Source organism: Cygnus olor, chromosome 5 (genome assembly GCF_009769625.2).
Source record: "Cygnus olor isolate bCygOlo1 chromosome 5, bCygOlo1.pri.v2, whole genome shotgun sequence".
In the NCBI taxonomy this organism is placed as follows: Eukaryota; Metazoa; Chordata; class Aves; order Anseriformes; family Anatidae; genus Cygnus; species Cygnus olor.
Window position 1 is genome coordinate 32,560,599 of NC_049173.1, and position 12,826 is coordinate 32,573,424.

The 12,826-nt window shown below is 53.3% G+C and overlaps 1 protein-coding gene across 6 annotated transcripts in view; it reads right to left on the reverse strand.

The window, feature by feature from the left end:
• Positions 1–12,826, reverse strand: part of DGKZ (diacylglycerol kinase zeta) — a 42,957-nt gene that overhangs the window by 8,981 nt on the left and 21,150 nt on the right. For 4 of the 6 annotated variants that reach the window (XM_040557744.1, XM_040557742.1, XM_040557741.1 and 1 more), the window contains 22 exons: positions 12,695–12,803; positions 11,856–11,951; positions 11,149–11,226; positions 10,759–10,815; positions 9,618–9,686; positions 9,116–9,187; positions 8,702–8,818; positions 8,539–8,610; positions 8,147–8,242; positions 7,787–7,869; positions 7,192–7,252; positions 6,680–6,793; positions 6,136–6,276; positions 5,689–5,767; positions 5,359–5,414; positions 4,249–4,311; positions 3,916–3,989; positions 3,697–3,808; positions 3,139–3,338; positions 2,750–2,850; positions 2,535–2,614; positions 1,298–1,367 (listed from right to left, as the gene is read on the reverse strand). In XM_040557744.1, the coding sequence (XP_040413678.1) occupies positions 1,298–1,367; positions 2,535–2,614; positions 2,750–2,850; positions 3,139–3,338; positions 3,697–3,808; positions 3,916–3,989; positions 4,249–4,311; positions 5,359–5,414; positions 5,689–5,767; positions 6,136–6,276; positions 6,680–6,793; positions 7,192–7,252; positions 7,787–7,869; positions 8,147–8,242; positions 8,539–8,610; positions 8,702–8,818; positions 9,116–9,187; positions 9,618–9,686; positions 10,759–10,815; positions 11,149–11,226; positions 11,856–11,951; positions 12,695–12,803 (2,000 nt within the window). Of the gene's footprint in view, positions 1–1,297; positions 1,368–1,524; positions 1,691–2,534; positions 2,615–2,749; positions 2,851–3,138; positions 3,339–3,696; positions 3,809–3,915; positions 3,990–4,248; positions 4,312–5,358; positions 5,415–5,688; positions 5,768–6,135; positions 6,277–6,679; positions 6,794–7,191; positions 7,253–7,786; positions 7,870–8,146; positions 8,243–8,538; positions 8,611–8,701; positions 8,819–9,115; positions 9,188–9,617; positions 9,687–10,758; positions 10,816–11,148; positions 11,227–11,855; positions 11,952–12,694; positions 12,804–12,826 lie in introns of those variants that run through there. The other 2 variants (XM_040557745.1, XM_040557743.1) reach the window with 2 other exon arrangements.

Consider the following 12,826-nt stretch of genomic DNA (forward strand, 5'->3'; position numbering starts at 1 on the left):
TAACTGTGTCCCCCTGCATGGTGGCATTCCCCCTGTGTCCCACCAGGCTGCTGCTGGCTGCCCAGGTGAGGTTGCTCTGGTGAGACCCTTGGGGGCCCGGGGAATTCTCTCTGCAGAAAGAGTGGGGACAGGCCAGAGCAGATTAGAGGAGTGAAAGAACCCCGTTTAGCCTGTCCTGGCTGGAGATTTACAGCCATGAAGCTGCTGTAATTCAGCCGCTTTAATGAGCCTGTGCTGTCTTGAATGAGGCTCTGGCCTCCTTCCTGACACATTTTCCTGAGCTCAGAACCTGCTGCTGGGAGACTGGCTGGAGGAGGGAAAGCAGTCCTGGTAGTGACACCTGGGAGCAGCCATCCCAGCAGCTCCGCATGCAGGGCTGAAGGCACCAAGGGAGAAGCTACATCCTTTCTGCCTAGCATGAGGCTTCCCGAGCCCATGTTGCAACTCGTGGCTGTGCGTGGTGTCCCCTTCCAGGATGAAGTGGCCCCACACATGTGCCTGAGACCTGGAATCTCAGGGGAAACACAGCAGTATCTCTGTTGAGATGAGGAGAAAGGACAGGTTTCCAGATGACCTGTCAGTACCCCTGAATCATCTGCTTTGCATCCAAAAAGGCCTTGACCTGGTCAGCAGTGGCTGTCAGCTCTGGGGATGGGGCTAGCTTTTGCTCTTGGCTTTCTTCCTGGCCCCCTGCATGCAGGGCCTAAGCTCCTGTGTGCTGCCCTCTGACAACACAGGAGGAGGGCAGCTCTGCTCTGCCCTGAGCTCTGCTACTGGGAGCTAGAAACTCCTCTTGCAAGTCAGGGAGATGAAATATCGCTGGTAGTCACTTCTCTCGGCCAGCTTCCAGGTACACAGGGAGAGCTCTGGCCTCCAGGTCAGCGAAGACAAAGAGAAATGAGAAAGCTCTTTCCAGGATGGGAAGGAGAAACAGCTGAAGACCGGCAGGGAGACTCGTCCCCATACCTCCAGGATACACAAGGTGATGTCTTGCTCCCAGCGTGCTGGAGCATGGGGGCCCCCTGCCTGCACGACACAGGAGGGCAACCCCACCAGTCCTGAAAAGACCAGGCATGTACTACAGAGCCACCTTCAGCTCTGGGGGCTGGAGACCAGCAGATGCTCCTGGCCTGGCAGGCTCATCGCTTCACTTGTGGCAAGCAGCCAGAGGCACAGCCTGGGGCCAAGAACTACTGAACCTGGCTGCAAAGACCCCAGCATCCTTGAGTCCCAAGGTCTGTCCCATCGCCCCCCGATTCATGCACAAGCAGTGCTCCCAGGGGAAGATGATACTCACAGTCCAGGAAGCACCACTTTGGTGACAGCTTCTGGGATGACAGTGTCTTCGGTTTGGCTCCATCTCCTTCCTGCATAAAAAAAGAGGAGTTATGTCTCTTGGCCTTCCTGCTCTCTCCCCAGTGTGTCCCTCCTGCTTTGGGAGGTCCCTGCAGACTGGAGGGCTGCAGGTGCTTGGACAGAAAGGGAATCTTTGAACACAGTCACAGCACACAGTGATGAGGAACAGCATGGGACAAACCAGAGCTAACACGCCATCTCACTGGAGAAATGCCACAAGATGAGCCCACAAGACCAGCATCGTGCACATGACAGATGGGCCTGGGGGACAGAGTGAAGCTATACACACCTGAAAGAGCAGGCGCTGCAAAGCAGAGGGCTGTGGAGGGAAATCCTGCAGAAAGGCAAGGTGTGCTGTTAACAGTGTCTGTCTGGGCAGCCCCCCATCCCTTCTATGGTCCCACAGGGGTTGGCTCTGTCACCACACTGCAGATGTGGCAAGAAGCTTTACATCCTGCCAGGCCAAGGTCCCTGCCTTGCTCCAGGGCTAGAGCACAGGATTTGCTCAAGGAGAGAGAAGGGGTAAAACACAGAATGGCTCGGGTTGGAAGGTTGTCCTGTAGATTTTCTGGGAGAAAAGTGGATTGTGCGGTACAACACCAGAAGCCACGCTGTGGGCTCAGAAGGCACTGCTCACCAGGAGCAAGGTTTATGCAGCCTGTGTGCAGGTTGGGGGCATGCGCTAGCACAGCGGCAGGAGCACTAAAGTTAGTACTTGCAACTGAAAAGATTTGGAGGTGGGAGCAACCCTAATCCAGGCACCCAGGGAGAGGCAGAGTTGTGTGAGGAGACAGAGCCTGCAGAAGGCTGAAGGAACACACAGTGTAACAGGTAAATGGTGAGAGGAAAGGTCTCCCTGCAAACACCCAGGAGGTAACAGGTCCCTGTAGGATGTGTACTGGCCTCTTCCCCTGCCCCGTAATTTTTCTGGGCCACCAACACTCTGGTCCTGGAGAACAAGGTCAGAAGAGCAATGCTGAGAAATAAGCTGCTACAGAGCAGGGAGAAATATGCCAACCAGCTTGGGATCCTGCCTCCATCACGTGGTTAAAGCAAACCATGAGCTGCTACCAGAAAGAAGAGCATGTGTGCTGGTGTGTGCAGATCAAGGAGGCCTAGAAATCCCAGCCCCTCCATTCTCAGCATCCGGCCTAACCACTTCCCATGCAGAGCCTCACCTCCTGCAGCCTCTCGATTTGGGTCCGGCACAACTCCAGGTCACTGTCTCCTGGAACCACGATGATCCCCAGTGGCACGGCTGCACAACAGGACACAAATGCAACTCAGGGAGCAGATTCTGCCTGATCCCCAACACCTCACACAGCTGAGCTGAGGGCACTGCTGGACTTGGGGAGTGCAGTTCCCACCCCTGGGTACTCAGCTGGTCACTCACAGGCTTCCTTGAGCTTTTCCTTGTCGTAGTGCAGTGCCTCGTAGTCACGCATGCTGATTCGGCTCACCCGGATTCGCAGCCGCTCAGGTACTGGCTGCTGGCTGCATGCAGGGGGGAAGGAAAAGAGAAGGGGTCAGAAAGTGACAGCTCACTTTCTTCTTACCCACCCCACTCCTCCAATACAAGCAAGAACACAGGCTGGGGTGGGAGCTTGCCACCAGCAGCTTCTCCAGCATGAGGGTCTGGCCACACCTCTGCAGCCTGATCCCTTCCCAGCCCCTCCTTGAGAACATCAAAATGCTCGTGGGAGTGACAGATGAGTCCTTTCCCTTCCCCATCCATCCCTTCTGCTTTGGATAGGAGGTGACAGGCTGATCTGAGGAACCTACTCATTGAGCAGAGGCATGGAGTTGCGCCGCTTGGTCTTCTGCACCATGTTGGCTTGGTTGCGCAGGGAGATGTGGATGCAGGAAGCTGCCAGCTTGCAGGGCTCCCCGTCTACCTGCATGGGGATGGCCTTGGACGTGGTGAGAACCACCTGCCGGCACTGGCACAGTCGCTCCCCATGGCCACCCACCTGCAGAGCAGCCTGTGAAAGAATTCCAGAGTGAGAGCAGAGCACGGACTGAGAGGTGGATGGGGAGAACACCCACTGACAGCCAGACTTTGCAAGTGAACTGAGTTCTCAGGGTTTCGGGCTTTTCACAGGGATCAGTGCATGACAGCACCTTGCCTAAATCTCAGATACTGTCGCACATGCCATCACCACAACTCCACGGGAGGGGAGCTGAGGAGCAGTGGGGCTCCCTGACTCCTGGGCGATGGGACCAGTCACTCATGGAATCATAGAATGGCTCAGGTTGGAAGGGACCTTAAAGATCATCTAACTCCAACCCCCCTGCCACTCTTCTGGTTGCTAGCTACCACCAGCAACAGCACCAACTCACCAGGGATGTCATGGTGAAGCCGATGACTTCAATGCAGCCGTCATCGTGGCGCTGTGGTTCGAAGTCGTGGTGCTCACCAGGGTTGCCCCAGGGCATAGTGCCTGCACAGTACCTGTGAAGGGACAGTGAGCATGAACAGGCACCCTCAGACTCGGGCACAGGTCTGTTGGAAGGCAGTGAGGAGTCCAGCACACAAGGGCAGGTCCTGGGGCTGCTCACCTGGGGATGTTCAGGAAGACCAAGCACTGGGGCTTCAGGTCCTGGATCTTGGGGGTCAGGTCCGTCCCATCACACTGGAGACAACACAGGGACATTCAGGCTGCTGGAATGAGGGGTTCTGTCCCACCCTACCCACTTGGGATGAAACAGCCTCCCCCTCTGCTCCTCATCGTCACTGACCTCCAAGCCAGAGGAAGCTGATGCCCCAAAAAACACATCCTTTTCCCCAGCACTGAGGTACTCAGTGTGCTCAGTGTGCTTAGAGGGGGCACTCCTCACCCCCAATGCAGTTTTTGCCCCCCTCCCTGGCCCAAAGCACTGATGCACACTCACAACCAACTTGACGTGCTTTGCCAAATCTTTGGAGCTCCCTGTGAGGAAGTCGGAGAAAGCCGTCTGCCAAGGCAAGAGACAAAGTTAGTGCCCAGACGTTCACTGAAATGGGCAGCCAGGAAGCCTGCCATCCACCCTCAGACTTCGGCTGCTGAGAGGAGCAAAGACCCTCCCTGTCAACTGGAGAAATTCTCTTCTCTCCCCCTCCCAAGACAACCTGATCTATTCCTCTTGACATTTTACCTACCAAAAACCTTGGGGCACCTCACAACTTCAGCAACATGCTCTCACTTTCCCCTGCTAGCCCAGTCCTGGCTTTAGGGAAGAACAGGCAAGGGGGGTTTCCTCTACTAAGACACTCGAGTCACGAGAGACAAATTCAGTCTCAAGCATAAAACAGAGATCATGTGACCCCATTCAGAGATACCAGGAGAGATTGTATGGCCTCTGTTGCACAGATCCTAAGGTTGCCTTTGTGTTTAACTGTGCAGGGAGGAGGGGAGACAACTAGAAGAGATGTGAGATGGTGCAGAGCAGCATTTGGCCTTTAGTACTGCCAAATACCAGTCACCTATCACCTGGATAGGGAGGTACATTGAGGGCCTGGGGACGGACAAATAAACAAGACCCTGAGACACAAACTCTAGAAGGCATTATTAGCCAGGGAGCTGTAACTGGCTCAAGGTTTAAAAAAAAGGAAAAAAAAAAAAAAAAAGACCAAAGTAGTGTGGGGACTGTATAGAGAGGCTTCCCGCTCCCCTGCAGGAGGGCCAGCCTGCCTTCCCACAGCTCTGGGGAGGTCCTGCCTGGCTGACTGTCCACGAGCCTGAGAATAAGAACAATAGTGGCAGGAGATCAAGGGAGCAACTGTACCACAGGCCAGAGAGTAAGCTGTACCACCAGCAGCATTTGCAGCCAAGCAGAGCTGAAACTCCCAGGGCTGCAGCCCTTCTCCAGCACCTCTCCAGCCTCAGAGGCAGGGCTCAGTTTGGGTGTATAAAGGCCCTGGTAGCTCAGAGGAGTGGCTTGAGACTGTGAAAAGGAGCTGGGGCCATGCCTGCTGTCTAGGTGAATCAATGAGGGCATGCCCAGACACCCTTATGCACTCACCCCAGCATAGAACATTTTATTCCGAAACCGGCTGTTGAACTTCTCTGGATTGGCCTCTAGGGAAAGAAGAACAAAGTCCAGGTCATTGGCCTGCACGTGGAAATACTTCCCTTGCCTGTTCTCTCCAAACATGGCTCTCCAGCCAGCCTCAGCCAGGACAGCCCCCAGCTCTCTTCCTTTGCAGGCACCTTTCTTGCTTCTCAACAGCTCCACTCACTCCCCTGATTTCACCTCTGTCCCTTTGTAAGAGCATCTTGCAAGGTGCCACCTCTGTGGCACCCCCTCATCACAGACCCTGCCCCAGCCCTGCCGCACCCTGCTGCCACCTACCTCGGGATTCGTGAAACTCCAGTGTCACCCGTGCATCAAAGCCAAGGCTAAAGTAGTTATTGAAGACATCCAAGGGGAGCTGAAATGGAATGGAAGAATAAGACTGGAAACCCTGGTGCAGGCAGGATGAGGCTGCCAATGTGAGGCCATGGCAAAGACGAGGTGAGGCTATAGTGAAGCCATGCACTGTGTTCATGAGGTTGAGTGGGGACTCATCTTCCCTTCAGGACGTTAGAGGTGACCAGCCTGAGGTGACGGACCATCCCTTTCCTGCTGCCCTCAGCTCAGTGGCCTCATGGCATTGGCACAGCCCCAGGGCAGGACAGGCAGAGCCCAGGAACGGGGACCACAGGGGACCATGCAGCATCCAACCCACCCCCTGCTAAGCAGAGGTGCAGCAGATACTTCAGTGGAGCAGGGAATGAAGGCAGAGAGGAGATGACCCACCTTGTCAGCAGCTGTCTCATCCTTTTCCTCAGGGTTTGCATCAGGGTTTGGCTTCACATGGAGGTTCCAGCGATCAAGCTGCACAATGTTTCCATCTTCCACATGTGACAAGATCTTGGACAGAGGCTCATCTGTGTAACCCTGGTAAAGAGCAGGATCTGGTGAGTCTGCTGTCTGTGTTCCAGAGATGTCCCAGAGACAGTGGACTGTGGGCAGACATCCCAGAGCAAAGGATGTGGAAAAGACACATTCTACTTGAATGCACAACAACTAAAAGGGGCTTTAATATTAAAAACAATGCATCTTCCTTCTAAAAATCTCCTGAAAGTATGAAATAATGATTGCTTTTGTTAATGTCCTAATATATTATAATCTAATTCAGAGTAATTCAAATGTCAGAAGAACAGTTAGTGTCCAAATGACACTTCTTTGTTGGTTTGTTTTTAGAGAAAGTTGGTGCAAATGCCCACCGCGTGTCTAGAAGCAGAGTCAAAGCACTCAGGCCTACCTCTGGCAGCAGTAAGCTCTTCTGCCCATCACTTACCCCACCCCAGTTCAGTGTCCTGGCCAAGTCGTTCCCGGTCCCCAAGGGCAGGATGGCCACAGGAGGAGGTGGGTTGAGGCGTAGCTGGTCCAGAATGGAGAGTATCCAGCCCACCTGCTCAAGCAGAGAGTGCAGAGAAACAGTTGGTTATTTCAGGGACCAGCAAGTAGGTGAAGGTGACATGGTGCACTAGCTATGGCCACAGAAACAGAGACAGGTCCCCTTAGCCACTGCTGAGGCTCTTCATGGTCCTTAATGCTCCAAACGGGTGCTGCAGCAGATATTAGAAACCCCCATGGGGACACTGCTCCCCACAGTGACCACAAAAGCAAACACACCATGCAAATAGTGCACCCTGGAAAGGTGCATGAGGGAACCCACAGCATCTGGTGCTACCAGTCACACCACAGATACAGCGCACACATCTTGCCCCGCTCTGGATTACAGCGAGGAGGGCTGCTGAAAGGGTACTGCAAAGGTTACGGCAGGCATGAAGGGGCACGGGGACTCACCGTGCCATCTCCCCCACACGCCAGGATCCGTAGGTTGTGGACCTTGCGGTACAGCTCCAGCCTGCAGGGAACAGGGAGGGACAGGAGGGGAGGGCAGACACTGAGACTGCAGCCAGGCAAAGGTGTCACTGCAGGGGTCCCTGCCCTCACAGAGCCCTGAGGGAGGTGGCATTCACAAAGCCGTGCTTGTCTCCCTATCACCTCAGCAGTGGGCAAGCCATGCAATTTTGTCTTCAACAGCTCTTGTGGAGGAAGAGTGGGGTATTTTCAGTCACTGTACAGGTGGATAAACTGAAATGCAGCAAACAAACCAGACTCACGTGGCGCTGATGCAACATAAATTAGATTTGGGAACGTTACCTCCCAGCTCATCTCTTAGCCACTAGCCTTAAGGTTGGACTATCTGTCCTGCAGAAAACACTGGAAGGTCAGGACCGGCCAGAACATGTCCTAGAGAGGCCTCCCAAATCCTGAATTTTTGTTTGAATGTCTCTTTGCACAAGGGAGCTATGGAGCATCAGGCCTCTGCGAGCTGCAGAATGAGCTCTGGAGAAGGGATGGGTAAGGGACGGGTGCTGCCCCCATCAGTACTCACGCCTCCTTGGGTCCACCCTGGCTGAGGTCAAACACTTGCCGTGGGTTGAGATACCACATGAAGGACTGGATGATCTTGGCTCCCTAGGGGGATACGAAAGATTTCAGGAAACAGGCAGTTCTCAGTGGACAGTGGGAAGAAGGCATTTGGTTTTGGGGACAGGCTGAGACAATGGTGTTCTGGGGGACTCAGGCAAAGCCTGGGTTAGGTGGGAAGTACGAGGTAGCAAACCGACACCATGGAGGTTGCTGGCCTCTTCTGCAGCTGAGACATTACCAAAGCTATGCAGAATTCTCAGCAGCCAAATGGCAACGCCCTCAGAGAGCTGCCATCTCAGGGAGGTGTAGGACAAGGCTGTACCTGATTCCCACCACTCTTGGGGTTCACAAACACCAGCAAGGGTTTCATGAGAGGAGCTGGCATGGGCTTGATGACAAAGGGTTTCCACCTTCCTTCCTGCAAGAGACGCCACAGGTTCATCAACAAACCTGGTGAAATGTAAACTCCCACCTCCAGCTGAGCCCTAACATCATGCAGGTCAGGAGTGGGAGGAAGAAAACATCCCAGCCCTTTCTCATCTCTGTGCCATCCTCTAAGATCTTCAGCCACCCCCAAGGCTCCTCCTTGCTCCAGCACCCTCCCTCCACCTCACTCTCCTTAACCTCAGCACAGACCCTTTTTTCCCAATCCTGCTCCTTGCTGCCCAGACCCTCTGCCATTCCAACACAAGGTCCTGTTTCCTTATCTCTTACCTCAGCACCCTTTTTGCTGGATTTCCTCTTGAATGATGTCCTCTTCTTCTTCTTACTGGATTTCATTGGGTTCTGGAGAAAAAAGGAAGAAACTCGAACACTGTGTGAGGAGCTGCTGGGCAAGCAGGAGTCAGGCGATAACTCAGGAGCTGATATGCCTTACCTGGGGGCGTCGGACCCGCAAAATCCAAGTGGGAGGAACAACGACAGCAGCATGAGCCCCCAGTGAGCAGGGCTCTTCGATGTGTTGCAGCATGAAACAAGACACTTTGCTGTGATACTGGAGAAGCAGAGAGACAGAGAGAAAACTGAGGTGCTCCATTTGCTGGGGACAGCCACCTTCTCCTCCCAGCTCCCCCATGACATTGCTGTAGGAAATGACATAGGAGTTTTGTAATGGGAAGGCTTCCCTTGGGAGGCACTGAGGAGAAAGTTTATCAAAACAGCTTCCAGCCACCCCAGTGAGAGGAGTTGTAAGGGCAGGCTGCAGAGAATAAGACAGGGGAGTCCCGACAGAAAGCAGGGGTCATTAGATGCAGAGCAGACTAGTAAGACATTCACTGGGGGCTTTGCTCACCGCTTGTTTGCACCAGGAACAGCTGATGGCTACAATCTCTTTACTGTGGAAGGCAAACTTTTGCTGGAAACCCTGCAGAGGGAAGGATAAGAGGCTTAGGGAATTCCTTGACAGCTTCCTATCATCCAACAGGACTTTCCCACCACCAAGAGAGACATAAACGAAGAGAATGTGCCTGCAGCTTGAGCCCTCTGGATCTTTGTCAGATAGCCCCAACCACCACTACAGCACCTGTGTCGCTGTTGCCCAAATAAAATATGTCAGGAAGATGGTTGCCTCTGGGACTGATCGGGCCCAGGGGGAGAACAACTCTAAATGGGAAGGACCTATGTAGTATTTCACTATGCAAAACAGGGCATGAGTCTTGGTTTTGCCATAGGCTGCTCCTGCCTAGCAGGAATAGTGGAATGTTATGCAGGAATTCTGCTTCCCAGCCCTGCTATTGTTCTAGTCTGACCTTAGCTTTCCTTCAGGCTGAGAAAAAAACAAGATGCCCTCTCACCTTGCCACACTGCCGGCATTTCCCTTCCTGCCGTCTCCGGTGCACCCAGTGATGCCGGACAACTATAGGCTAAAGAGAAAAGAAAGAAAAGAAAAGAAAAAAAAAGTTAAAGGATGAGTGTGTGTAAGAATGGAGAAATGGGTATGAGGAATGGATGAGGGCATGAGGAAGCGAGCTAGGACCTCTGCTATTGCAGCAAGCCCACCGTTCACGTGCACCAGCAATAAACCTCTAGGAGAAGGCAAAGCCAAAGAACTGAGGGACAAGAGGCCAACTTAAGATGCTCAGAGAAGAGGGAATTAAACAAAAGAAAAATCCACAAAACAAACAAACAAACAAACAAAAAAGAAGCAAGGGAAACTGAAGACGGAATCACAGAAAGCAAACAAAAGAGTAGGTAAGCAGCAACGTGGAATGCTACTTTGGCAATAAATCACATTTCTGTCTCTTAATATCTCTGACTAGATGACCCCAGTAAAAGGATAAAAGTGACAGTGGACGGTATGAAAAACCCCTGTGAGACAGTTTGTGTGTACAGCAAGATGACTGGAGTGCCTGCAGCCAAGCAGCTGCCTGCCTAGCTCCTAACAACCATGTTGTTTGAGGAAAGAAGCAGCACCCACTAGGTTACAATGTGGAATAAAGGGGTCCAACAGCACCACTGTGGAGTTCTTCTATTGCCACATGGAGTACCTGTGTCACGCAGGGCAAGACTGAGTGATAAAGCAAAAAGTGAGCCCATACTGCCCCCTTCCAAACCGTGGAGACTCAGGAAACCACTGCCTGCTCTATTTGCTTGGGGACTAGCACAGGAAGGTAGAAAACTCTCAGGAAACACTGCTTGCAGGTTCCCCCCATGCAGATATAGGAGCTGTAGCACATGCAAACCAGCAGATGCTCTGCCTTTTGCTACTTGCAATCTCCTCTCTCCACACAACCAGTCTGTGTTGGTGCCTGGCAAAGAGATATTCCTTTATTGCACCTCCTCTTTGGAGCCAGGAGGCAGCACAATGCCAGCACTTTGATGGACAACATGCTGCCAGCGTGGGGTGGGAGCACTCTGGCAGCATCTGATCCCTTTGTCACCAAACTGAAAAGGTGAGAAGGCAGACATGGGCACAGTCCAAGGCACATCTCTCACCTCCCGTACATTCCGGGATCCTGACTCCCTGAAGGAAGGTTTGCAGCGGAAATTTATCTGTGGATTGAACACACATGGGAGGAATCAGTAAAACCATCACCTGAAGGAAACCTACTGGAGTTTATTTTACTACAGTACAGCCTCTGGAGATGTTCAGTGCTTGTGTATGAAACTCCCAATTTATCCCTCTCACTGAACAAAATGGGGCCAGGGGTCCCAATCACACCATTAGCACTCCTTTTGGTATCATCTCCCCATAGGACCCCTCTTCGCAACAACACATTGCAGTTCCCAACCCTCTTGAATTGCCCTATCCCAGACAGGGCTGGCCAGGAAAAGGCTGTTAGAGCTTTGCAAGCCACAGAGAGGGGCTTAACAGGCTTTACTCACTTTCTCCAGCTGTTCTATGCACGGTGTGTGCACTACGATCTTGCAGGCTGCACACTTACGCCTGGAGAGAGGTTTTTGCTGGAGGATGAGAAAAGGGGAGGAAAAACATGCATGTGAGCAGCAGGGTTCAGAGGCCAGCAAGCTCAATCTCCCCTCACACTGCCTTCATATTTTTCAGAGCGCAGAACAAGTCCTGTAGGAGTTACATACAGCCTAGACACCTTGAAAGTGAAGGGATCTAAACACATGCCTAGAGCCAATGCTCTTGGTTCTGCAACATAGCAGGGAGGTGCCCACAATACGTTTGGGCTCCAGTCCTGCTATACAGGGTCAGGAGACAGCAGGCCTGGGTCTCCAGTGTTCATTTTTCCCCACTATTGAACGGTCTTTCCAGAGAAGACGGGTTCAGATTCCTCCTCTAAGCATGTGGGATCCCAACAACCTTTCCCTGGAACATTGTGTCACTTCTGGCAGGTTTGCAACCACAAACCAAACACCAGCACTGGCAGAAATTGGGGATGCGGCACTCCAGCACACAGATGTAGGAAGAACACATGGTCTCTTCCTCTTGCTAGCTCTCCAGGCCCACCACGCTTCTCCTCCCAGCACCAGGCAGCAGCAGGGCCTTCATGGTCTCTCCGCCGGGTGGCAGCACAGCCTGCATCTGCGGACCTTGCAAGGGACACGGGTGACCCCAGGTGACTTACCAGCAGTTTTGCCATGCAGTTCTGTTCCCCAACGTAGCAGAAATCCCCAGAGACATTGGTCTCAAACCAGATGTGCTCCCCATAGACTGCAGTCTCCTGAAAGGGACGAGACAACGTATTTCTGAGAGCACCCCCAGAGGAACATCTTATCCCTAAACTGCTTTGTGCTAGGGACAAGCTAACTGGAACGAGGTGTGCGGGGAGGAAGAGGAAGCTAAATCCAGGACGACAAGATGCACTGCACAACTGGGGCTAACATCTGCACAAAGGAAACCTCACAAAGCTGCTGCCACGACCCACCCACTAGCAGTCAGAGATCCTCAGGAAACCAGCTCTCTCCCTTTTCAGATCCCACAGCAAGGACCTACAGCCCAGTTGCAAAGCGTCCTGCACAGAAGCACTGCTTCCACCACCCCGAGAGGAGCCATCTGGGGAAAATTCACCACACGTGAACGGTTTCTGCTCTATGACCCAAAGGTGCAGCTTAAAACCTGCCTGTCTTTGCCTGTGAAGGGGCAGGGGCTTGCTTCTGTTGCTCAGCCCCAGCCACCAGCAGACCTCAATGCCAGGAACAGAAAAGCTGAAGTGCTGTATCTATGCCATCCTCCCAGGGGACTGCCTGTGGCTGCGCAGCCTCTCCTCACAGCATCAAGGGGTGCTGCCAGCAGCACAGATGCTGGCACCAGCTGGTGGCAACGGCAGAGGCCATAAATGTGTCAAAGCTGAAGTCACCTGGGAAGCCTCAGCCTGGGAAGAGCCCGCTGCTTCCTGGCCATGAGCCCATCGCACGCAATGCCCAGCGCAACACGACGCAACTTACAACATGCAACACAACTTACACTCCAGTCCACGGTGCTGCGGATCTGCCTCTCCGACTCGCTCCTCAGGGCTAGTGTGGGGTTTGGCTGGGCTACCATGTGCTGGAGGCTGGACTTGGCAATAGCTTTCCTGGAAGACACGGGAGGGCCGCC